At 42.0% G+C, this 26,348-nt stretch overlaps 1 protein-coding gene across 1 annotated transcript in view; it reads right to left on the reverse strand.

Moving 5' to 3' along the window:
- The window catches only part of ascc3 (activating signal cointegrator 1 complex subunit 3), a 634,438-nt gene that overhangs the window by 57,896 nt on the left and 550,194 nt on the right, over window positions 1-26,348 (reverse strand). Inside the window, exon 37 of the mRNA XM_078542487.1 lies at window positions 20,662-20,886. Coding sequence (XP_078398613.1) covers window positions 20,662-20,886 — 225 coding nt within the window. The remainder of the gene's footprint in view (window positions 1-20,661; window positions 20,887-26,348) is intronic.

The raw sequence follows: 26,348 nt of genomic DNA on the forward strand, positions 1-26,348 counted from the left end.
GCACATGGCTGGCTTCTTTGGAAAATAGAAAAAAATAGTATTAAAGGCACAGTGGCAACCAGGGCACAATTGTATCCAAGTTGTGTACAACTTTGGGCATCAAACTTCAGGATGTTAAGTAGGTTTACTAGGATGATGTCAAAGGCATGGCAGATGAAACACAATGCAGAGAAGCGAGCAGTAATACAATATTTTTTACATTTTAGTGGGAAGAATGAGGAGAGGCAATATAAACTATAAGGTACAATTCTAAAGGAGGTGTAGGAATAGAGTGACCTTGGGGGTACATGTGCATGCTTCAGTGAAGGTGAAGAACAGGTGAGAAAGTGATTAAAAAGGTATGCGGGATCCTGGGCTTTGCATAGAGGCATAAAGTACAAAAGCAAGGAACCTTTACAAAACATCAGCTCAGCCTCAGCTGGAATATTATGTCCAGTTCTGGGTACTACACTTCACGAAGGATGTTAAGATTTTAGGGAAGGTGCAGAAAAGATTGGGGGACTGAATTATGTGAATAGATTGGAGGAGCTGGACTTGTTCGCCTGAGAGAAGGATGAGAGGAGATTTGATAGAGCTGTTCAAAATCACGATGGGTCAATAAGGAGTAGATAGGAAGAAACTGTTCCCATTGGTGGAAGGGTTGACAGACAGAGGACACTGATTTAAAGTGATTGACAGAAGAACCAAAAGCAACAAAACCTTTTTTATGCAGCGGGTGGTTAGGGTCTGGAAATCACTGAGAGGGTGGTGGAGGCAGAATCAATCGTGACATTCAAATGGGAACTGGATAATCACCAGAAGCGAAAGGGCAGGGAAGTGGGACTAGTTAAACTGCTTTTGGAAAAATCCAGCATGGACTACTGGGCTGAATGGCCTCTTGTTGTGCTGTGCTGCCAAAAATCTGAGATTAAGTCAGCCTGTTCGCAACCTTAGTGTCACATTTGATTTTGAGATGAGCTTCTGACTTCATGGGCAGAATTTTTACTTCGCTGGGCGGGCCCAGGAGCGGCCATGCAACGGACCGCCGCCTGCAATTTCATGCTGGCTTGCCAATTAACGGCCAGCCAGCTTGAAACGCATGCTGATAACTTCAACGCTGTGGGGCGGGGAGGAGGGCGAGCGCGGATGTCAGCGCATGCGCGCAGGTGCACTCAGTGAAAGCTCCCTGAAAGCACAGAGCTGCCCCAGGGAGCTGAAGATTTTTCACATTAAAAATAAAGTTTTCAAAAAAAAGGAAAACATGCCCTCTGGGCCTGTACTCACTGAAGTTTAGAAGAATGAGAGGCGGCCTTATTGAAACATATAAGGTTCTTAGGTGGCTTAACAGGGTAGTTGCTGAGAGGTTGTTTCCCCTTGTGGGAGAGCCTAGGACCAGAGGGCATAATCTCAGAGTAAGGGGTCGCCTTACTCTGATGATGAGTAAGAATTTCTTCTCTCAGAGGGTAGTTAATTTGTGGAATTCCTTACCGCAGAGGGCTGTAGAGGCTGGATGGTTCAGTATATTCAAGGCTGAGATAGACAGATTTTTAATCAGCAAGGGAATCAAGGGTTATGGGGAAAAGGCAGGAGAGTGGAGTTTAGGATTATCAGGTCAGCCATGATCTCTTTGAATGGTGGAGCAGACTTGATGGGCCGAATGGCTTATTTCTGCTTCTACATCTTATGGTCATGTGACTCTGACACACGAGCAGGGACATGTTCAAAATGAGTTCTAAAAAACTTTATTTTAAATTAACATTGGAAACCTCATCCCGCCCGTGGATGAGGTTTCCTCAAAAATCCAATTCGTTTGCCCGCCAACCATAAGGTTGAATGGGCAGAGAAAGATTCTAAATAATTAATGGGCTTAACAGCCCTCTTAATTGTTGGCGGGCGTGCTGCTGACTCCCACGCGCGGCCGCCAACCGAAATATCGCATGAGTGCGTGATGACTTTGGGACGCTTGCCTGACGTCATTGCGCACTATTTTTCTTCCATTTGGGTCAGGCGCGTACCCGCCCGCCAAGGGAAAAATTTTACTCCATACTCATGCCATCACTAAGACTGCCTATTTGTCCCTCCGTAACATCGCTCGATTGTGTCCGTCTCAGCTCATCTGCTGTTGAAACCTCATTCATGTCTTTGTTACCTCTAAACTCAACTATTCCAACCTGGCTGGCTTCCCACATTCTACCCTCCATAAACTTGAGTTCATCCAAATGTCTACTACCTGTGTCTTAACCTGCAACACGTCCTGTCTCACATCACTCCTGTGCTCGCTGACCTATACTGACTCACGGTCAAGCAACATCTTAATTTTAAAATTCTTATTCTTGTTTTCTCTCCGTGGTCTTGCCTCTCCCTATCTCTGATACCTCCTCCAGCTCCACAGCCTTCTGAGATATCTGCACTCCTTTAATTCTGGCTTCTAGTGAATCCTGATTTTAATTCCTCCGCTATAGGTGGCTGTGCTTTCAGTTGCCTAGGTCCCAAGTTTTGGAATATGCTCCCTACATCTCTTTGGCTCTCTACTTTACTTTCAAACTATAAGACACTGCTTATAACATATTTCCTTTGGCCATGCTTTTGGTCATCTGACCTAATATCTCCTTCTGTAGCTCAGTGTCGCATTTTGTTTTGTAATGTTAAAGATCACAAGCATAAGGAGCAGGAAAAGGCCATTCGGCCCTGCGGGCCTGCTGCACCATTCGATTCCTGTGAAGTGCATTGTAATCTTTTGAAATGTTAAAGGCACTTTATAAATATTAGTTGTTGTAGTAGTAGTTCAAGTTGTTGTGATGACTATTCTATGATTCTATGTGGGATTTCGGTTACATGGAGAGATTGAAGAAGCTTAGATTGTTCTTCATAGGGCAGAGAATATTAGTGGAGGTCGAGCAGTGGTTTTCAAAATTATAACGGGGTTTGATAGGGCAAGTAGGAAGAAACTGTTTCCTTTGGCAAATGGGTTGATAACCAAAGTTCATAGATTTGAAATAATTGGCAAAAGTATGAGTGGAAAATGAGAAATTTCTTCACACAGAGGGTTGTTAAGATCTGTGACACACCACATGAAAGGGTGATACAATCAGATTCTATAGGAATTTTAAAAGGCATTTGGACATGCACTTGAAGGTGAATACTTTCCAGCACTATGGGAAAAGGGTGGGGGCTGGAACTAAATTAAACAGCTCTTCCAAAGTGCAGGCACAGGTACAAAGGGTCGAATGGCTTCCTTCTGTGCTGTAAGGCTCTATGATTCCAGCTCATAGGATAAAACACAAGTCTCAGGAAGTGATAATTAGAATTTGTTTTTCCAAAACATTGATCCATCTCTACCTCGAGTATTGTCATAGAGGTCTACAGCACAGAAAAAGGCCCTTCGGCCCATCGAGTCTCTGCCGGTCAAACAAGTACCTAAGTATTCTAATCCCATTTTCCAGCACTAGGCCCATAGCCTTGTATGCCATGGTATCGCAAGTGCACTTCTTAAAGTGTTATGAGGGTTTCTGCCTCTACCACCCTTTCAGGCAGTGAGTTCCAGATTCCCACCACCCTCTGGGTGAAAGAATTCTTCCTCACATCCCCTCTAAACCTCCTGCCCCTTACCTTAAATCTATGCCCCCTGGTTATTGATCCCTTCACCAAGGGGAAAACTTCCTTCCTGTCTACCCTATCTATGCCCCTCATAATTTTATACACCTCATGTCCCCCCTCAATCTCCTCTGCTCCAAGGAAAATAACCCCAGTCTATCCAATCTCTCCTCATAATTAAAACTCTCCAGCCCAGGCAACATCCTGGTAAATCTCCTCTGCACTCTCTCTAGTGCAATCACATCCTTCCTATAATGCGGATTCCAGAACTGCATGCAATACTCTAGCTGTGGCCTAACCAGCATTTTATACAGGTCCAGCATAACCTCCCTGCTCTTATATTCTATGCCTCGGCTAATAAAGGCAAGTATCCCATATGCCTTCTTAACCACATTATCTACCTTTCCCACTACCTTAAGGGACCAGTGGACATGCACACCAAGGTCCCTCTGATCATTGGTGCTTGGCAATTTTAGGCCTGGTAATTGTGTACAGTTCTGGGTGTTCTGAGCATCATGTCAACAGTGGAGAAGAACCAGCTGCAGCCAAATGGATTAACGGGATTGAACATTGTTGCTGTGCTGGCAATACGGGCATTTCCATTTTTAAAGAGGCAGCTTAGGGATGTTGTAAGTGGGGTGTATGATCTTAAAGTGGGTAGTTAAACTGGACCCCAGAAAGATATTCAATGTTAATGCAAGCTGCACATCTGATGAAGTACAGTCCCTAGTGTTATGTAAAAAAAAAAAATTTCACATAGTAAGGTCCCATAATTATTGACTAAGGTGGCTGAGTAGTTGATCTGTTTTGACAGCATGGCTGGACAGAAGAAGCCAGAAACCAGGGGAACTGCCTAAACATCTTCAAAATGGGCCCTGGTATCTCTGGACTAGAAATTTGCTATGGTTTTTTTGGCTGTGTAACTGAAGGAGCTTTTCCAGTTTGCATCCAATGCAGGTTCCATAAACTCAACAGAACTGGGTCAAACGTGGAAACCTCCTTTTAATTATCACCTGGGAGTGGGAGCGGTTTATAGGCCCCCTGACAGTGGCTACACAGTAGCACACACCATCAAGCAAGAAATAATGGGGGCTTGTAAAAAAGAACCTGCAATAATTGTGGGAGATTTTAATCATCATATGTATTGGACAAATCAAATTGGCAAAGGTAGCCTGAAGAGTGAGTTCATAGGGTGTACTCAGGACAGTTTCTTAGAACAATATGTTCTGGAATCAACCAGGGAACAGGCTATTTTAGGCCTGGTAATGTGTAATGAGTCAGGGTTAATTAATGACCTCATAGTAAAGGATCCTCTAGGTAAGAGTGAACATAACATGATAGAATTTCACATTCAGTTTAAGGGTGAGTATTTTGAGTCTGAAACTAGTGTATTAAACTTAAATAAAAGCAATTACAGGATATGAAGACAGATTTGGCTAAAGTGGACTTGGAAGATAGGTTAAAAAGTAAGATGGTGGAAAAGAAGTGGCAGACATTTAAGGAGATATTTCATAATTCTCAACAAATTTATATTTCAATGAGAAAGAAAGACGTACGACAAGGATGCACCATCCATGGTTAACTAAGAAAGTTAAGGATGGTAGCAAGTTGAAAGAAAAGGCACACAATGCTGCAAAGATTAGTGTTAGCCTAGAAGATTGGGAATATTTTAGGCCGTAACTTCGGAGCTCCCCAGATGCGCTGGCGGAATCCCCTGAGCACCCCCCACCCACCGACAACCCCACTCGCCCCAATCCTATCCATTTACATTATACATTTACCTTCTCCCTGGCCTGTCAAGGACCTTTAAACTTCAATGGGCCTTTAAACTTACCTGCTTTACAGCAGCTAGTGCTGTGAAAAGGGGGAGTGGCTTTTTTTCCATCGGCAGAACTGCCCTTTGATGCTAGGCCTCAGGAGAACGCTGCACTACTCTTGTCATGCCCGGCCTGAGTCAGAAGGTTGGCCGAGATAGGATTTCAGGTAAGAAACTGGGATTGGGGTGGCAATCCGATGCTGATTGCCACTCCATGGAAGTTAAGCCTTTTAGAAACCAGCAAAGGATGACAAAAGAAATAGTGAAGAGGGAGAAATTGGAGTGTGAGATAAAAGTAGAAAGCAATACAAAGACAGCCAGTAAAAGTTTCTACCAGTAAATAAAAGGAAAAGAATAGTGAAAGTGAAAGCTCGTCTTTTAAGAGGGTGAGACTGGGGAATTAATAGTGGGAAACAAGGAAATGGCAGAGACTTTGAACAAGTGTTTTGTATCTGTCTTCACAAAACACCAAAAAGTAACCCAAGTGTAGGTAGTTTTAGGGTGGTTAGAATTAGTTTTTACTTAAAGGAGTCAGTTTATACTCAAGCAACTAAAGCCAAGAGTCTTGACTGACTTAATAACACAGGTTCAAGGAAGCCATTTTGAGATAAACAATGGTGGATTCTTCAGCCATTTTGTATCCTATTGTATTACTGCATTAAGATTAATTCAAATCCTTGATTGAGTTTCGTAATTAAGTTATGTAATCAGCAACCTATGTAATCAATGATTTTGATTTATATATTTTTGATTTATGCATATAATAATCAAGCAACAGCAATGATTAATTGATTTTAAGCAATGTAAGTTTTAAACTCTCATCTTTGCAAATGCCAACAGTTTACTGCTCAGGTGTGAGCAGGAGACATTGCAAGGGAACCCCATGAGATGGAATACCAAGATCTTGAGGCATCTAGTTCTGGTGAAAAGGGGTTTGTTCAAAATCAGATTAAAACTGGTACATTAAAGAAGCCATTGTTCTTCATGGGTGATATATTGCTGTCCTTTTGAACCAGGTATTATCAACTGGATGATGTAATTAAAAACCAATTAAATCAGCTTAGTGACAGTCAGGACCAATGGCCTGGCCAACCACGGCCTGACAGTCTGAGGGGTGATAATCAGAAAAGAATACTGCATAAATATGAAGTCTTGCAAGGTCTCATTGCACACAGACAATTACAATTACAATTACCCCAGAGATCGCAAATCATGAGAAGTTCTCCACAAGTGGCATGGAGTCCAGTGGGTCCTGAGACGGTTTACGTCACATCTGTGACCCCTGCTCTACTGGAACGTGCAACCAACAAGAGCTGTAAAGTCATTATCCTGAGATTTCTGTTAAGTACACTTTTACTTCTTATTTTATTTTCTAATAACTTTCCTGATTTACTATCCAAGAATCCTGATTGCCAATTGATTAATGTTTCATACGAACGTTTGTTAAAAAGAGTCTTCGCCAGACAAGAGTTAAGGGTGATTTGTGACTTACAATTGATTGAATATCTACACAAGAATAGTAGAAAAGCAGGGGCCAAAAGGGAAGGAGAAACTTTAAACAATCACAGTCACTTGAGAAAAGGTGCTAGGAAACTAAAGGGACTAAAGGCTTACTAGTCCTCTGGACCTGATGGCCTGCAAACAAGGGTCTTAAAGGATGTGGCTGCAGAGATACTGAATGCATTGGTCATGATCTTCCAAAATTCTTTAGATTCTGGAAAGGTCTGAATGGATTGGAAAAGCACAAATGTAACACCACTATTCAAGAAAGAATGGAGACAAAAAGCAGGAAATTACAGGCCAATTAATTTAACATCTGTCATTGGGAAAACGCTAGAATCCATCACTAAGGAGGAAGTAGCAGAACATTTAGAAAATCATAAAGCAGAGTCAACATGCTTTTGTGAAGGGAATTGAGTTTGACAAATTTATTAGAATATTGAGGATGTAGCAAGCAGGGTGGATAATCGTGAACCAGTAAACATAGAGTATTTGGATTTCCAAAAACCATTCATAAGGGGCCACATAAAAGGTTATTTACAAGATGAGACTTATGGTGTTGCTGGTGATATATTAGCATGGATAGGAGATTTGCTAATGAACAGGAAATAGAATCAGGATAAATTAGTCATTTTCACGTTGGCAAACTGTAACTAGTGGAGTGCCACATGGATCAGTAGTGAGGTCTCAACTATTTACAATCTATATTAATGACTTGGATGAAGGGACTGACTGTATTGTGGCCAAATTTGCGGATGATGCAAAGATAGCTAGGAAAGGAAGCTGTGAGCAGGATACAAAGCGTTTGCAAGGGGACATAGATAGGTTAAGTCAGTGGGTAAAATTTTGACAGATGGACTATAATGTGGGACAATGTGAGGTTGTCCACTTTGGCAGGAAGAATGGAAAAGCAGAATATTATTTAAATGGAGAGAGACTAGAATGGTGCGGTACAGAGGGATCTGGGTGTCCTTGTACATGAATCACAAGAAGTTAGCCTGTAGGTAAAGCAAGTAATTAGGAAGACAATAGTAGCCTTTATTGCAAGGGGGATGGAGTATAAAAGTAGAGAATTGATTTCAGATTTGGTCTCCTTATTTAAGCAGGGATTTACTTCACTGGAAACAGTTTACGGAAAGTTCCCTAGACTGACTGCTGGGGTGAGGGGTTGTCTTATAAGAAAAGATTGAGCAGGTTGAACCTATACTCATTCAAATTTAGAAGAATGAGAGGTGGTCCTATTGAAACATTTAAGATTCTGAGGGGGCTTGACAGGGTAGAAGCTGGGAGGATGTTTACTTTCTTGGGGGAATCCAGAACTAGGGAGCAGAATATCAAAATAAGGGGTTTCCCATTTAAGACAGAGATGAGGAGAAATTTCTTCTCTCAGAGGATCATTAGTCTTTGCAATTCTCTTCCACCGAGAGCAGTGGAGGCTAGGTCATTGAATATATTAAAGTCTGAGTAAGACAGATTTTCAATCGACAAGGGAATCAAGGGTTATGGGGTCAGGCAGGAAAGTGAAATTAAGACCACAGTCGGATCGGCCATGATCTTATTGAATGGTAGAGCAGGCTTGTTGGGCCAAATGGCTAAACCTGATCCTATTTCTTATGATCTTATGGCCTGCATCCCTCCCTTAGTAGATGAATCAGTATTCCTACATGATGAACAACACTTCAAAGAAACACTGAAGGTAGCAAGGGCACAGAATGCACTCTGGGTTGGTGACTTCAATGTTGATCACAAAGAGTGGCTTGGTAGCATCACTACTGCATAAGATAGCCAAATCCTGAAGAATGTATCTGCCAGACTGGGCCTGTGGCAGGAGGTGGGGCAGCCAACAAGAGGGAAAAACCTCCTTGCCCTCGCCTCACCAATTTACCTGATGCAGGTGCATTTGCCCATGGCAATACTGGTAGGAGGGAACACCACACACTCTTGTTGGAGACAAAATCCCGTCTTTATACTGAGGTTACCTTCCATCGCGTTGTATGGTAGTATCATTATGTTAAAAGATATAGATTCAGAACAAATCTTGCAGCTCAAAACTGGACATCCATGAGGCACTGTGGGCCATCGTCAGCAGCAGAATTGTATCAACCACAATCTGTAACCTCATGGCCGGGCATATCCCTCACTCTACCACTGCCATCAAGCCAGTGGATCAATTTTAATTCAATGGGAGGTGCAGGCAAACATGCCAGGAGCACCAGTCGTACCTAAAAATGAGATGCTATTCGGGTAAAGTTACAACACGGGACTATATACAATCTAAACAGTGGAAACAGCACGTGTTAGGCAGAGCTAAGCAATCCCATAACCAAAGAAATAGGTCAAAGCTCTTCAGTCCTGCTATATCCAGTCGTGAATGGTGGTAGACAATTAAACAATTAACCAGATGATGAGGCTCCACAAACATCCCCATCCTCAATGATGGGCCAGCCCAGCATGTTGGTGCGAAAGACAAGGCTTTTGCAGCTATCTTCACCTAGAAATGCCTAATGGATAATCCATCTCTGCCTCCTCCTGAGGTCCCCAGTACCACAGATGCCAGTCTTAAGCAAATTTAATTCACTCCATGTAATATCAAGAAATGGCTGAAGGTTCTGGATGCAGCAAAGACTTTGGGCCCTGACAAAATCCCAGCTATAATACTGAAGACTTGTGCTCCATTACTAGCCATGTTTTGAGCCAAGCTGTCCCAGTACAGCTACGACACTGGCATCTACCCAACAATGTGGAAAATTGCCCAGGAGGCCTGTTCACAAGAAGCAGGAAAAATAAACAGGTATTTTGCTTCGGTCTTCACTGTTGAGGATATATGTAACATCCCAGAAATAGCTGTAAATGGAAGGGAGGGAGGAATTTGGGAAAATTAAAATCACCAGGGAAGTGGTACTGAACAAATTGTTGGGGTTGCGGGTTGATAAATTCCCCAGGTCCAGATGGGCTTCACCTTAAGGTTAAGAAAGAAGTGGCTAGTGAGATAGTTGATGCACTGGTTTTAATTTTTCAAACTTCCTTAGATTTGGGAAGGTTCCATTAGATTGAAAAATAGCAAATATAACTCCTTTATTCAAAAAGGGAGGGAGAGAGAAAGCAGGAAACTATAGGCCAAAACAAAAACAGGAACAGAAATACCTGGAAAAACTCAGCAGGTCTGGCAGCATCGGCGGAGGAGAGCACAGTTGACGTTTTGAGTCCTCATGACCCTTCAACAGAACTAAGTAAAAATAGGAAAGGGGTGAAATATAAGCTGGTCAAAACCAGCTTATATTTCACCCCTCTCCTATTTTTACTTAGTTCTGTTGAAGGGTCATGAGGACTCAAAACGTCAACTGTGCTCTCCTCCGCCGATGCTGCCAGACCTGCTGAGTTTTTCCAGGTATTTCTGTTCCTGTTTTTGTTTTGGATTTCCAGCATCTGCAGTTTTTTGCTTTTAAACTATAGGCCAGTTAGCCTAACATCTGTCATAGGGAAAATGTTAGAAGCTATTATTGAAGATGTTATAGCAGGGCACTTAGAAAAATCCAAGGCAATCAGGCAGAGTCAACATGGTTTTGTAAAAGGGGAACTATGCTTAACCAATTTATTGGAGTTCTTTGAAGGAGTCACATGTGCTGTGGATAAAGGGGAATCGGTGGATGTACTATACTTAAATTTCCAGAAGGTATTTGATAAAGTGCCACGTCAAAGGTTATTGCAAAAAATAAATGCTCATGATGTAGGGGGTAACATATTGGCATGGATAGAAGGTTGGCTAGCTAACAGGAATCAGAGATTTGGCATAAATGGGTCTTTTTCTGGTTGGCAGGATGTGATGAGTGGTGTGCCACAGGGATCAGTGCTGGGGCCTCAGTTTTTTATAATTTATATAAATGACTTGGATGAAGGGACCGAAGGAATGGTGGCTAAATTTACTGACAACACAAAGATTGGTAGGAAAGTAAATTGAGAAGAGGATGTAAGGAGGCTACAAAGTGACATAGATAGGTTAAGTGAATGGGCAAAGATCTGGCTAATAAAGTATAATGTGGGCAAATGTGAAGTCGTTCATTTTTACAGGAAGAATAAAAAGGAAGATTAATATCTAAATGGTGAGAGATTGCAGAGCTCTGAGATTCAGAGGGATCTGGGTGTCCTAGTGCGTGAATCACAAAAGCTTAGTATGCAGGTACAGCAGGTAATTAGGAAAGCTAATAGAATGTTTGCATTTATTGTGAGGGGAATTGATTACAACAGTAGTATTGTGTACAGAACTGGTCTCCTTATTTAAAGAAAGATGTAAACGCATTAGCAGTTCAGAGAAGGTTTACTAGACTATTACCAGGAATGGGCAGGTTGTCCTATGAGGAAAGGCTGGGCAGCTTAGACTTGTATCCACTGGAATTTAGAAGAGTAAGAGGCAGCTTAATTGAAACCTTTAAGATCCTGAGGGGTCTTGACAGGTGGATGTGGAAAGGATGTTTCCTCTTGTGGGAGAATCTAGAACTAGGGGTCACTGTTTAAAAATAAGGGGTTGCTCATTTAAGACAGAGATGAGGAGAAATTTTTGCTCTGAAGGTTGTGAGTCTTTGGAACTCTCTTCCTCAAAAGGTGGTGCAGCAGAGCATTTGAATATATTTAAGGCAGAACTAGATAGATTCTTGATTAACAAGGGGGTGAAAGGTTATCGGGGGTAGGCAGGAATGTGGGGTTGAGGTTACATTCAGATCAGCCTTGATCTTATTGAATGTTGGAGCATGCTCGAGGGGTCGAGTGGCCTACTCCTGCTTCTAATTTGTATGTTCATGTCTAATCTGGTCTATTCTTAATCATCAGCAAAGTGATGGGAGGCATTGTTGACAGTGCTATCAAGTGGCACTTGCTCAGCAATAATCTGCTCACCTGTGAGAGTTTGGGTTCCACCAGGGACCAATCGGCTCCAACCCTCACTATAGCCTTGGTGCAAACATGGACAAAAGAGCTAAATTCAAGGGGTGAACTGAGAGTGACTGCCCTTGACAGTAAGGTAGCATTTGATCATCTGTGGCATCAAGGAGACCTAGCAAAATTGAAGTCAATGAGAATTAGTGGGGGCAGCCCTATTGGTTATAGTCATACATTGCACAAAAGAAGATGGTTGTGTTTGTTGGAGGCCAACCATCTTAGCCCCAGAACACTGCTGCAGGAGTTCCTCAGGGTAGTGTCCCAGGCCAAACCATCTTCACCTGCTTCTTCAGTGACTTGAAGTCTAATCAAGGGCTCTTAGAGAGACTGCTGGTGGCTGCATCAAAAATATAAATATATAATCTTTGTTTTATACTTACCTCTATGTGGAACCTGGAGGAGCACTCCTGCTGAGCTCAGCTTCTGCTTGGCTCCCCTTCTGATTGTTTGATTCCCCCGCCCCCATCCCAACTTTGTCAGAACTGAGAGGATATAGAGATGTAACCGCTTCCAAACAAGGTGGTTGGGAGGGGGGTGGTGTTGGGTGGGGTGGTTGTGGGTGGTGGGTAGGAAACCAAAGTCCGAGTGGGAGTGGTGCAAGAATTAAAATGACAGGCAACCAAAGCGTGTCTCTCAGCCTCCTACATCGTTCTAATGAGGCTCAATGCAAGCGAACAACATTGTATCTTTTGACCAGGCACTTCATGGTCTTCCACTTTGAACATTAAGTTCAACAATTTCAGATCATAACCTCTGCCCTCAAAATTTTTTTTTTTGCGGGGGGGGTTTCTGTTTTTGGACAGCAGTTGTTAGTGATGATCCTGCTTTCCCAGTTAACACCTACTCTGGATCTTTCTTCTGTATATTTACTTGCCCAGCTACCTTTTGCCTTGTACCGTCATCCTTTTTTGTCATTTAAACTCTCCTGCCCTCCACCCTATCACAGACTTTCTTTTTGTACTTTTCTCCCATCCCCTTTTCCCTGCCTTGCTTAAAAATGAAATATTCCCAGCTCTGACAAAAGGGTCATCGATCTGAAATATTAAAAATCCGTATCTCTCTGCAGTTTCTGCCAGATATGCTGAGTATCTTTAGCATTTTCAGTTTCTGTAATACATCTGGGGATCTTTTACCACTAAGCAAATGCATTCTGTGATACAACAACAACAACAAAAAGTGCTGGAGAAACTCAGCAGGTCTGATAGCATCTGTGGAGAGAAAGACAGAGTTAACGTTTCGAATCCGTATGACTTCTTCAGAACTGTGTTAGCTATGGTCACCGACCAAGATGATACACGACAGGATCTGGGTGCTGAAGATGCTCTTGATAAGTCTGGGGCCAGCAGAGAATATCAGAGCCCTCTCTCCAGTCTGGCAGAACTAAAGATTATTTTCATCAGACTTGTGGCTTGTCTTGTCGTAAATGCATATACTTAAGTAACTGGCAGGAGTATAATACCAGGAGATCAATGTTATAATCATTATCAAATATTAGATTACAGGACATACGTTCCTACTCCTTCTAATGGGGCATCTAGCTTTCTGCAAATATTTCTCAACTAAAATCTCTAGTGTTTATCTGTATTTAGTTCTTCTGATAAATGTTCAATTAAGTAATTTCAAGCATCTGAAAAACTAATCTGGCCAACTTCAAATTGTGAGACTTGTATATGCATTTTTACAATAGCAATTTGTTCAGACTCTGGGAATAAGTAGTGCAAGGAAATAAATATTATGCACACGTATAAATGTCTGAAGCAAAAGTGCTAGAAAAATGAAGGTGAACAGTTAGGAAAGTCAAATGATTTTGTAGGAATAGAGGATGATGGGAAGTGAGTTAAAGGCCACATGAATCAACAGTAGCTTGATTTCCACAGTCTGACAGAAAAGAGACATTTATAAGCATGGGACATGCATGGACAATTAGTAGCAGATACGTAAGCTTGCACTTCAGTTTTTCTGTGGCGTGATAAACAAGGCGATTCCCTGGACAGCAGTTAAGAAAGCCCTGCACACACATCTTTTATGAGGTAGTTGGTTTCCATGTCACTGCAGCTGGCTGTAAATTATGCTAAGTATTCTACACCTTTACCCTTTTCTCTGTTTCCAAAATACACCTCTTCCTTAGTTTCTATAATGCCAATTCCTACAGTAACACAGCTCAGCATTCAATGTTCCACAGTGTAACAGATTCAAAAGGAAAATTATGTATCATTCCCATCAGTTATTAATGCAACAAGAAGATTTGAAGGTATTATAAAATGGGGAAGATGTTCTATACATGCACTGACTTTTATGTTCTTGCACGCTGAAACGATTCATTTGATGTAGAATCCCCCAAATTAATCCCATTTCTGAATGTGCGCCACCTATAATCACCACCAGTACTTTTTTTTGAGGGGAACACAAAGTAAACTAAACTGATTCCCATTTTTCCCACCTACTTAATTCTGTGCCATATGTTCTGGAGGCATTCATTATTAAAATGATTTTCATCAGCAGTATTCATCAGCAGCATAAAAATAATAATTGGGGCTCTAGCCACAAATCTAGTCCTCACCTGCTGCCATCGTGAGTGGGCAAAATTGATTTTTGCTTGTGTTTTATTTAAGTTTTCAACTTATATTTCCATACTGCTAGTAGCAATTCGTGAGGAGTTAAATCCATGTCACCTAAGAAGGCTTAAGAAGGAAAAGGACATAACAGTTCACCACTGGATGTTTTGGCATTGGTATTGCTCATTTATGCAAGGTGGTGGAGCTGTGAACAATGAACATATGAACAAGGAGCAGGGGTAGGCCATTTAGCCCTTGAACCTGCTCCACCATTTAATAAGATCATGGCTGATCTGATAGTATCCTCATATCTGCATCCCACCTACCCCCGATTACTTATCACCCCCTTGCTTACCAAGAATCTAATAAACCTCTGCCTTAAAAATATTCAAAGACTCTGCTTCTACCACCTTTTCAGGAAGGGAGTTCCAAAGGCTCATGGCCCTCTGAGTGAAAATTTTTTGCCTCATCTCTGTTTTAAATGGGCAACCCCTTATTTTAAACAGTGACCCCTAGTTCTAGATTTTTCCACAAGAGAAAACATCCTCTCCACATCCACCCAGTCAAGGCTCCTCAGGATCTTACAGGTTTCAATCAAGTCGCCTCTTACTCTTCTAAACTTCAACGGATACAAACCTAGTCTGTCAAGCCTTTCCTCATAAGGCCATTCAGGTATTAGTCTGGTAAACCTTCTTTGAACTGCTTTCAACTCATTTACATCCTTCCTTAAATCAGGTGACCAATACTGTACACAGTACTTCAAATGTGGTCTCACTAGTGCTCTGCACAGCTGAAGCATAACCTTCCTACTTATGTATTTAATTCCCCTTGCAATAAATGATAACATTCTATTTGCTTTCCTAATTACTTGCTGTACTTGCATATTAGCCTTTTGTGATTCATAAGCAATGAGCAATCTTCAGGGGACAACTAACTGGAACGGTCACATTCATTGACAAACTCCTTCGGCCAGCAAAGAGATCATTTCCATTTAACATTAATAATAGCTATTCTGCCAAAATGCTGAGCCATTTGAGCTTTGAAGGGTTCAGTGAGAGAAGTGGGTTTGTGTGTTAGAACCCATGTTTACAATATTCCTCAGGCCTTCCTCAGGATTATCCATTTTCTCGAGGCTTCATTATCTTGTATTAAATTTTTCAAATCAAGTTTTCTTTTGGTAGTAAGTATAAATTAAATTCATTTTTAGTTTTGAGATATTGGAAAGTTGAAAAGTTATTCAGTTCACACAGCAAGTTGATGTATAATGAGCTGTAGCACACAATGCTAGAAATTGGGTATGCAATTACAACCTCCAACATGGTGAAATTCTGACAAATTATCATTCTGATGAAAAGTCATTAACCTGAAATGTTAACTTTGTTTCTCTCTCCACCAATGCTGCCTGACCATCTAGGTGTACTGCAGCAACTCACCAAGACTCCTTCGACAGCATCTTCCAAACCTGTGACCTCTACCACCTAGAAGGGCAAGGGCAGCAGATGCATGGGAACACCATCACCTGCAAGTTCCCCTCCAATCCACTCACCATCCTGACCGGGAACTATATCACCGTTCTTTCACTGTCGATGGGTCAAAATCCCGGAACTCCCTTCCTAACAGCACTGTGGGCCTGCCTGCATCAGATGGTCTGCAGCAGTTCAAGGTGGCTCACCACCACCTTCTGAAGGGCAATTTGGGATTGGCTGCAAATTTTGGCCTTTCCAGCAATGCCCAAATCCCATGAAGGAATTTAAAAAAGCATTTCCAGCATTTTTAGTTTGTATTTCAGGTTTCTAACATCTGCAGTATTTTGCTTTTGTATCATGCAATGCTTTTAAAGAAAAAGTGCCATCTAACATGTTGCCTCTTGAATACTGTTGTAATATTATTTCATTAAGTGAGATTCTTCATTTATATTTTTAGAATTTCTTTACTACAGAAGGCATGTTGATATGTCATAACTTGCGCCATGTAGTAAAGTCAGTGGCTGTAATTTATATTTTGAATCCATTCTTTTCTGGCTACGTCTCTTTCATCCTTCATGCTTGGACATTTACTGAAATGTGACATTGTCTTTACAATTTGGTTGAGTGTCCCACACCACAATTTCTTTTCTAACCCCCCATCCTCAAACTTGTCCCTCCCTGGCTGAATTTTCTGGTCATCAATGTTATTTTAACCTTTTGCGCTGAGAATTTCACAGGCAAAGATGCAGTCCACTGAAGAGCATCTCTTCCTGTGCCCGTTCTCCACTCTTTAATCTCTCTCCTCCTGTCTCCTCCACACATTTTGCCCTCCCTCCTGCTTTCTCATTTCCTTTTTCCTTTCTCCCTTCCCAACACCCCCATCCTACTCCAGCCCTATCTATACTTTTTTCTCAATATTTTCCATTATAAATTCAAATGGCTCATATTTACAATGCTCCAACGTGCTGTAATTATATCTTCTTGTATATGGAAGTGTTGCATTGCCACCACTGGCAGGATTGTGTAAATACGGTTCCAAATAGGTTGTTTCTTTTATAAATGGTCATTTTGTAAATTTTCGATGGAAATGTAAAAACAATGTATGAATTTAAAATGGCAACTGAATTACATGTATACACCCTAGTCCAATTATTTCAAGCCCTTTAGCTCCATGTCACCTGGGGGCTGTAATTGCTCTTGGCTCTAGATAAACAATGCCATGAGTGATCAAACATATATAAAACCAAGTTATGAGTGGGATGCACATCACAATCGCAAAGACCACCCATTACCATGTCTGTAACATTGACTGTTTCCATCTCTGTCTCAGTTCACCAACTATGGAATTCTTCTTCCATGCCTTTGTTATTCTCTCACACTCCACCCTCCTACACTTTGTTCACCTAAAACACTGCTACAATCATCGCATCCTGATGTTCATTACCTTTACCTCTGTCAACTGCAGCCCAGTACCTCAAAACCTCAAACTTAAATTTGTTCCTTATGTTAAAATCTCTCCAGGGCTCGGCTCTGTCCCGCATTGAAACCTCCCTGTAACTTTCTGTTCCTCTGACCCTGGAGCCTTTGAGCATGTGTTGCAATCCCCTTGGGGGAAATCGTAAACCGAAATAATCAAATTTACTAAACGGCCCTCAAATGAAAAGATTACCAACAGGATTTCACTTTTTGTAACTTTTACTTTAATATGAATCTGAACCAAAGTAAATTTCACCCTCGGATTTCACCGGTATGATTTCCATTAGGGGGAGGTAGTGGCATAGTGGGATTGTCACAGGACGAGTAATTGAGAGACCCAGGGGACAGCTCCGGGAACATGGGTTCGAATCCCACCACAGCAGATGGTGGAATTTGAATTCAATCAATAAAAATCGGGAATTAAAAGTCTAATGATAACCATGACCATGAAACCATTGCAGATTGTTGTAAAAACCCATCGGGTTCGCTAATGTCCTTTAGGGAAGGAAATCTGCCATTCTTACATGACTCCAGATCCACTGCAATGTAGTTGACTCTTAAATGTCCTCTGAAATGGCCTAGCAAGCCACTCAGTTGCATCAAACCACTGCAAAGCCAATAAGGAATGAAACCAGCACTGACCTAGGCAACAGAAATGACAACAGCAAACTCAGCCCTTATGACACTACAAAGTCCTCCTTACTAACATCAGGGGGCTAGTGCCAAAATAGGATCAAGTGTTATGGGGAAAAGGCAGGAAAGTGGAGTTGAGGATTATCAGATCAGCCATGATCTCATTGAATGGCAGAGCAGACTCGATGGGTCAAATGGCCTACTCCTGCTCCAACGTCTTACGGTCTATGTTGAACGCTATTTGGAGGAAGCACTGAGGGTGAAAAGGGTGCAGAATGGACTCTGGGTGGGGGACGTCAATGCCAATCACGTATAGTGGCTCGGTAGCAACACTACAGACTGAACTGGCTGAGTCCTAAAGGGCAAAGCTGCTAGCCTGGGTCTGCGGGAGGTGGAGAGGTCACCTCACTTCTGGATTTCAGCTCTTTTATCCACGTTTGAACCAAGGCTGTCATGACGTCAGGAGCTGTGTGGCCCTGGCAGAACCCAAACCCATATTGCCCATATTGGAACCCATACTGCCTCCAAGAGCTCCTGTCTGCTTTTCTAAAAAACTGACCTCTTCCTGAGAGTGATTTGCTTTTTCTCCTCATAAAAATTCTCTGTATTCCTCTCAATGTCCCTGTCTGCTTTCTCTTTATGTCTACATTTGTGTGCTGTTTGCCTTCGCCCTCCAGCTCCTCTGCTTGTAGCTGTTCTTTGTGTCTGCAGCTCTCCATTGTAACTGCCAGCTACACAGCCTCTTTCTCAACTTCCTTCCTGTTGATACTGCTGCCAAATTAAGGGTCGCCAGATCTCATGGACCAGTAGTTATTATCCAAAAAGTATAATTGGTCCCTTTTTAATTGGTGCCAACTCTTAAGAGTCCTTTTCAAACATTCTTAAAAACAATTATTGATTCCACAGACCTTTGAAAGAAATTGTAAATTGTCCTTACTGTATTGCTTCTGGGTCAAAGGTCATCATATTTACCGCCTGGAATAAAGAAAGCTTTGCCATAGTAAAGTTTTCTTTACAACAGTGTTCAAAGGTTCTTACCATCATAACCACTTTAACAACTAGTGTATTATATATTGCACAGATAACAATGATGCATTGTATTTACAAAACAAGCTTCATTATAAATATACAGTGTTATTTTACAATCTTATAAAACCCAATACTTTCACCTGGCTTTAAGACAATGTTAGAGGGTCAGTGTGTGTGTGTGTGTGTGTGTGTGTCTGGCTCACTCCCAGTGTCAGGGTTCTCACCATCACCCACTGTGAGTGGGTGCGTTTGTATGTGTTGGTGTGTGTTGGCGAGAGTGAGTGAGAAACCTGAGACTGGGCGTAAGGCAGACTCACATTCCCCCCTCTCCTGCCCCACACACTCGCTCAGTCTCTCGTACTCCTACCCCACCACACACTCACTCAGTCTTTCGCACTCCCCCCAACACACTCACTCAGTCTTTCGCACTCCCCTCAACCACTCACTCAGTCTCTCTCACTTCACTCACACACACACACACACACAGTCAATTACTCCCACACTCACTCCCACTAGTGAGCCTATCAGCAGTAAACACAGGAGAGAATGGCCTCTGATTGAGGAGCAGCTCCATCCAGAATCTTCCATTGAAACTCACCTGTTTGACCTGAATTTTGAAAACTGTCCCAGGGGACCGCATAGAAGGGGGGCCGGTGGGCCTTACTTTGGACAAGCCCTGCTTTAAAAGGCACCTCTTCAACAAAATTTTAAATTATCCCTCCTGATCTCCTCTCTCTTTTTCTTTATGCCTTCGTGTAGTGTCTAGGTTAATTTTTCAATGTTAAAGGCACTATATAAAGGCAAGTGGTTATTTTCGAAACTCATCTTTTCTATCTTACTTTTGGTCTCCCCTTCTAACATCTTTCTTCTTGGGTCAATTTTCATTAAAGGCATAAGTTGTAGTTGGAGCTATCTTGCTACTACCACTAAATTCGTAATGCAAAAATTCAATGCACAAAATAGAAGTAAGTAGCTCGCTCCTTTTTAACTTGCACACATATAGTTGTTCTACAAGATAGATCCCGATTACACAGTGACATTAGGTGAGGAACTGTTGCAGAATCCTCGTTTCAACATGCATGCTGCATCAGCATCACCCAATAAACAGCATATGTTAAACTTACAGCACTGAAAGACAGCATCCTCTTAGCACACGTTCACTCTCTTAATCAATGGCTGATAGTTGCTTGCTCCATTTATCTAACTTTAATTGAAAGAGCACATACGTGGCATCCTTTCTGGAACACAAAAGAACTACATCCTGCTTTGCGAGTTCTCTAGAAAGTCCGACAGTTCAGTCACCTATTTGTCTGGGTAAATGCACCTTCACCATTTCTAACATCCAGATGCTTTAAGCTCTTTGCTATCTTTGCTTAAAGCAAAGCAACCAGGCAGTAAACCAAATTTAACATTCTTGCTTTTATATGCTTCGCAACAAAATAAACATGTGTTGGTCATAGAAATACCTATTTAGCTAACAGGACAAATTGGTCAAACTTATTTTCATCGCATAGAAAAATGCAAATGTGTAAAAATACACAGCACCTTCAAACTTCATGAACCAGAACAATACCCTAAACATTTGTTAAAGAAATCTGAACTAACTCTGGTTTGCAAATTTTTTTTTCTCTCGCTAGGAATGTCATTTTGAATAGTCTGGCGATATTCAGTCTTTTCATACCTGACAGATTCGAATGGCCTGGTCCAGCACAGATTTCGTATCTGTGGCATAATCAGGGCACGGCAAGGCAGCTTGGCTAAAATGTGCTTGGAGCAGCAGGTGGGCTTTAGTGTGTGCATTGTCAAATGTATGTGGGTTTACTTCAATGGGAAGATGCTTAGCCAGATCACTATTCAGCTGGTCTTCGTTGTGGCGCACTGGAAGGTCTGCATATTCTGTAGCATTCTGGGAAAAATGAAAACAAATATGAGATTAGATTTTTAAGACTTAGCTGGTACAAATGTCAACAGTATAGAGGTCAAATGAACAAATAAGAAAAGGCACACTGGATCAAATAATGAAAGTAAACCAAGGTGGTTGAAGAAATTCTAGGTTATAATCGTGGTTTTACAGTCTGATGTATTCCACATTTATCTTAAATTTAAAAAACTATGAAATTTAATATAGATATGACTGTTCATAAACATAACGATGTTGAGATGTTTCTCAACAAGAACTACTGTTCCACAATAAAACATCCAGAAAATATTCTCATCAGCCAAATCCTTTCATGTTTTTCGACACAGTACTTGCTTTACAGATCATTTTTAAATGCATTTAAACATTCACTTCAAATGATTAAGCAAAAAAAAAAGACTTAATGGCCTTGTGGATGCTGTTAAAATGTACGCATTTTCATTCGTTAGCATTTGCCGATCAAAATTCTGACTTTTTCTTGAAGGTCTTTTTTATTACATAAATTAAGCCAATGGATTAGTTTATTTATCCAGCTGGTAACACACTTAGGAACATAGGAACAGGAGTAGGCCATTCGATCTGCCGAGCCTGCTCTGCCATTCAATTTGATCGCGGCTGATCATCTACCTCAAAGCCACTTTCCTGCAGTATCTCCACATCCCATAGATCGATTTCTGTCTTGAATATGCTCAATGATTGAGCTTCTACAGCCCTCTGGGGTAGCGAGTTCCAAAAGATTCACCAAGAAATTCCTCCTCATCTGTCTTAAATGGCTTATCCCTTATCCTTAGATTATGCCCCCCTGGTTTGAGGCTCACCAGCCAGGGGAAACATCTATCTACATCCACCCTATTACACCCTGTAAGAATATTGCAAATTTCAATGAGGTCACCTTCATTCTTCGAAACTCTAGGGAATACAGACCCAGTCTTCTCAATCTCTCCTCATAAAACGATCCCGCCATCTCAGGGATTAATCTGGTGAACTTCCGTTACACTCCTTCTATGGCAAATATATCCTTGTTTAGATAAGGGGACCAAGTCCTCCTGAAGCCTTCTTGCATCCGCCTTACAACTTACATTCCCAACTACTTAGGTATCATCAGCAAATTTGAAAATATTACAATTGGACCCCACATCCAAATCATTCATATTGATTGTGAACGCTGTGGACCTAGCACAGTTCCTTGCGGTACCCCACTAGTAACAGCCTTAAAACCATGGGAATGATCATTTTATTTCATACTCTCTGCTTTCTGTCGGATAACCGATTCTCAATCTGTGCTAGTGTGGTTCTCCCAATCCCATGCGCTCTAATTTTATTTGCTAACCTCCTGCATGGGAGTTATCAAAAGCCTGCTGAAAATCCAAATACACACTGGTTCCAAGTTTGTCAAACATGATTTTCCTTTCATAAATCCATGTTGACTCTGCCCAATTTTACCATTCCTTTCTAAATGTCCAATTATCACATCCTTAATAATAGATTCTAACATTTTCCTTATCACTGACATCAAACTAACAGGTCTGTAGTTCTCCATTCTCCCTCTTCCTCCCTTCTTAAATAGTGGGGTTGTATTTGCTACTTTCCAGTTCGCAGAAACCGTTCCAAAATTTAGAGAATTTTGAAAGATAACCTCGATGTATCCACTATCTCTTTAGTCACCTCCTTCAACAATCTGGGATGGAGTGGATGAAGTCCAGGGGATTTATCAGCCTTCAATCCAGTTAACTTTTCAAATACTACCTCTTTGCTAATGTTAATTTATTTTAGTTTCACAAATCCCTTGGTTGTCTAGCATTTCTGGGATATTTTCTGTAATTTTCTTCTGTGAAGACTGATGCAAAGTAACTGTTTACTTTCTCCATCGTTTGCCTGTTTTCCACTATAAATTCTCCTGTGCCCACCTGTAACGAGCCCACATTTGCCCTAGCTAATCTTTTCCTTTTCACGTACCTAAAGAAGCTTCTACAGTCCACCTTTATGTTCCTCACTAGTTTGCATTCATATTCTGTTTTTCCTTTCTTAATCAGTTTCTTGGTCCTCCTTTGCTGAGTTCTAAATTGCTCCCAATCCTCAGACTTACCACTTTTTATGGCATCCATATAAGCTATTTCCTTTAATGTAATGATATCATTAACTAAATCATGGTTGATTTACCTTTCCCTTTGGGTATTTGTGTCTTAGAGGAATGTATATCTGTTGCCGACTGTGTAGTATTTCTTTAAATACTAGCCATTGCCTGTCTATTCTCAAATATTTTAGTGTATTTTCCCAGTCCAGCATAGTCAGCTTGCCCCTCAGACCTTCATAATTTCCTTTCTTCAGATTTAAGGCCCTAGTTTCAGAATGAACATATCACATTCAAACTTAGTGCAAAATTCTATCATGTTAGGGTCACTATTTTCCAAAGGCTCCTTTGCAGCAAGGTTATTAATTAGCCCTTTGTCATAACACACTAAATCCAAAATAGCCCGATCCCATGTGGAAGGGAGAATAAGTGCCCTCAGGCAAGGGAAGAGGCTGCAGGGCTAGGACATGACTGGGGAAGGGCTTATCCAGGGTGTGTTGATGTGTGCAAGTGACCTTAAGAAGGTGAAGACTGAGGAAGCAGTCTCCAGAGGAGATGAGGCCAGATGGAGATGTGAGGGTGTGTGTGAGAGAAAGTGGTGATGTCCCTTGAGCTGGCAGTGAGTGAGATGCTAGTGAATGTGTGATGGGCTTGTGAGTGTGAGAACTTAGAGCGATGAGATGGTTGCCTTATCCTGGCTGCACGGATGAGATCATTTATCCTTTTTCTGCGCTGGATGGTGAACCTCTTCTGTGCAGTGTTGGCAGTGATCACCTCTGCCACTGCCTCCCACGCCACAGTGGTGACACTGATGGGCCTCCTGCGGCCAGAGAGGGGGTAGAGGACATCACGGTGAGCTCCAAAAGTGTCCAGAAGGCATTTCAATGATGCTTCACTGAATCGGGGAGCTGCAGTCTTCTTGCCTTTTGTGGTCATGTCTTCTGTGCAGCAGCCCTGGGTGGGAAGCACCGAGGGGTGTGCGTGCGGCCGCACTTTAAATATGGTGTCTGGCGTGAGGAAACGGCAAGGTGACTATGCGGAGGGTGAATCGGAGGCCGCCCGACAGTGAAACGGTGTGTAACCTGGGAATGCATGATTAATGAGGCAGGATTGGGGGCCATACGATGTGAAAGGTTGCCATTGCGGCCAGCGGGTAAAATGTTCTTTTTCCCGCCCGCTGCTGCACTTAGTGCAAATCTGGGAAGATTCCACCCCACATCTTGATCTTTCGATCTAAGATCCTCTCTTACCCATGTACTAATCTTGTGCCTTATTAAGAATGCTTCCCCGCCTCCCTTTTCTTTGTAAATAGTTGTCTACCTTCCTTCCCTGTTGTTTCTAATATCCACTAAAAATAACATGGATGCATCAAACAAAACTCTGAAAAGAGCAAAAGTGATAACTTCAAAACTTTGATAGGCCCTGTTGAAAACTGCCCCCCTGATGCTAGTTCTAATTCATTTTTTGGGAGCGGCTTTCTAAAATTAAAAGTAACTTTTTAAAGTTGAATGCAAGGGAGGGAAGCCAAAATGCAGAAGATTTACTGAAATTCTGTAACTGTTGGAACAACCTCAGCTTTGGGCTTGACAGCAGTCCATCAGAAGAAGCACATCAATGGTTGCTACAGCAATTTGCACACCACATGCAAAGTAAAGCAAATGAGCAAAGGGAGGGCAGATGCTTACTTGATTTGGGGACAGCTTTTCAACGGGTCCTGACTGAACATGGGGAAGCTAACAATGGCACCATATATTGGAGAGGCCCTTCTTTTAGTACTGGTAGAGTGTGATTATATTTCATACACAGCAGTTAGGTCTGATCCAAGATCTGAGGTCCAATTAGTTATCAATGACATTTCAATTTTTGACAGTTAAAAAGATTATGAGGTACTTTGTAAAGGCAAAGAATGTTCTGATTTCTACAAGTGCAATCTAATTTACTATTTCACATCAGATAATACAAATCGAGTTCAACTTTTCACCTGTCATAAAGCACAACCTTGTTCTGATCCATGCATTTTCAAGTTAGGATATTGTCATATTTGAATGCCTTATCCAGAAATATGGTGCTGAAAAGTTTATTCATGTTGTTGTTAAAAGCCATATGCAGAGCTCCTCTACGACCAAGTGGGCAAACTAATTGCCCAAGGAAACAAACATCAGAAGTCCCCAGAATGGATTATTAGTCTATGCAGAGCTATTTAATTTCGGCAGGTTGATAGTTAAAGGTGCTACAATTGACTTCAGTTGCCTTAGATTGATGGGGAGAGGGAAAAGAATTAGTCAGGGTTCCCACAGTTGATTGCTAACGAATCTCATTTGCAGTGGGTGCAGGAATAGAGAGACCTGCGGGTACGTACGCACAAATTGTTGATGGTCGCAGGGCAGGTTGAAAAAGTGGTTAAAAAGACACACAGGATCGTGGGCTTTATAAATAGAGGCATAGAATATTTTTTTTTTTTTTTTTTGTAAAAATATACTTTATTCATAAAAAATCTTCAATCACATTCAAAACCATTTCAAAAACAACATTACAAGGGTACAATCCAGGTTAAACTTTTACAAAATGTATCACCAGGTGCATCAGTACAAACAATATTACAGTCATTTACAGCCTTTCATTTTGATCTGTACAGCCCGAGGGGCTCTAAACAGTTCCCAGTCTCTCGGTGCGCTGTGGTAGAAAGGTCTTAGACAGCGACCCTTCCCCATTGCGCCTTGGCGGCAGCTGCCCCAAGCTTTAGTGCGTCCCTCAGCACGTAGTCCTGGACTTTGGATTGTGCCAGTCCGCAACAATCGGTCGGGGACAACTCTTTGTGCTGGAAAACCAACAAGTTTCGGGCAGACCAAAGCGCGTCTTTCACCGAGTTGATGATCCTCCAGCTGCAGTCGATGTTTGTCTCGGTGTGTGTCCCTGGGAACAGCCCGTAGAGCACAGAGTCCTGTGTCACAGAACTGCTCGGGATGAACCTCGACAGCAACCACTGCATCTCTCTCCAGACTTTCTTTGCAAAGGCACAATCCACAAGGAGGTGAACAACGGTCTCTTCCCCACCACAGCCACCTCGAGGGCATCGTGCAGAGGGGGTGAGACTCCTGGCGTGTAGGAAGGATCTGACGGGGAGGGCCTTTCTCACCACCAGCCAAGCTACGTCTTGGTGCTTGTTGGAAAGTTCTGGCGATGAGGCATTCTGCCAAATGACTTTGACAGTCTGCTCGGGGAACCATCCCACAGGGTCCACCCTCTCCTTATCCCTCAGGGCCTCTAGGACGTTACGTGCTGACCACTGCCTGATGGACTTGTGGTCAAAGGTGTTTTTCTGCATAAATTTTTCCACCAGGGACAGGTGGTACGGCACGGTCCAACTACTTGGAGCGTT

The sequence above is a fragment of the Cetorhinus maximus genome, chromosome 5, assembly GCF_964194155.1.
Source record: "Cetorhinus maximus chromosome 5, sCetMax3.hap1.1, whole genome shotgun sequence".
NCBI classification, from domain to species: Eukaryota; Metazoa; Chordata; class Chondrichthyes; order Lamniformes; family Cetorhinidae; genus Cetorhinus; species Cetorhinus maximus.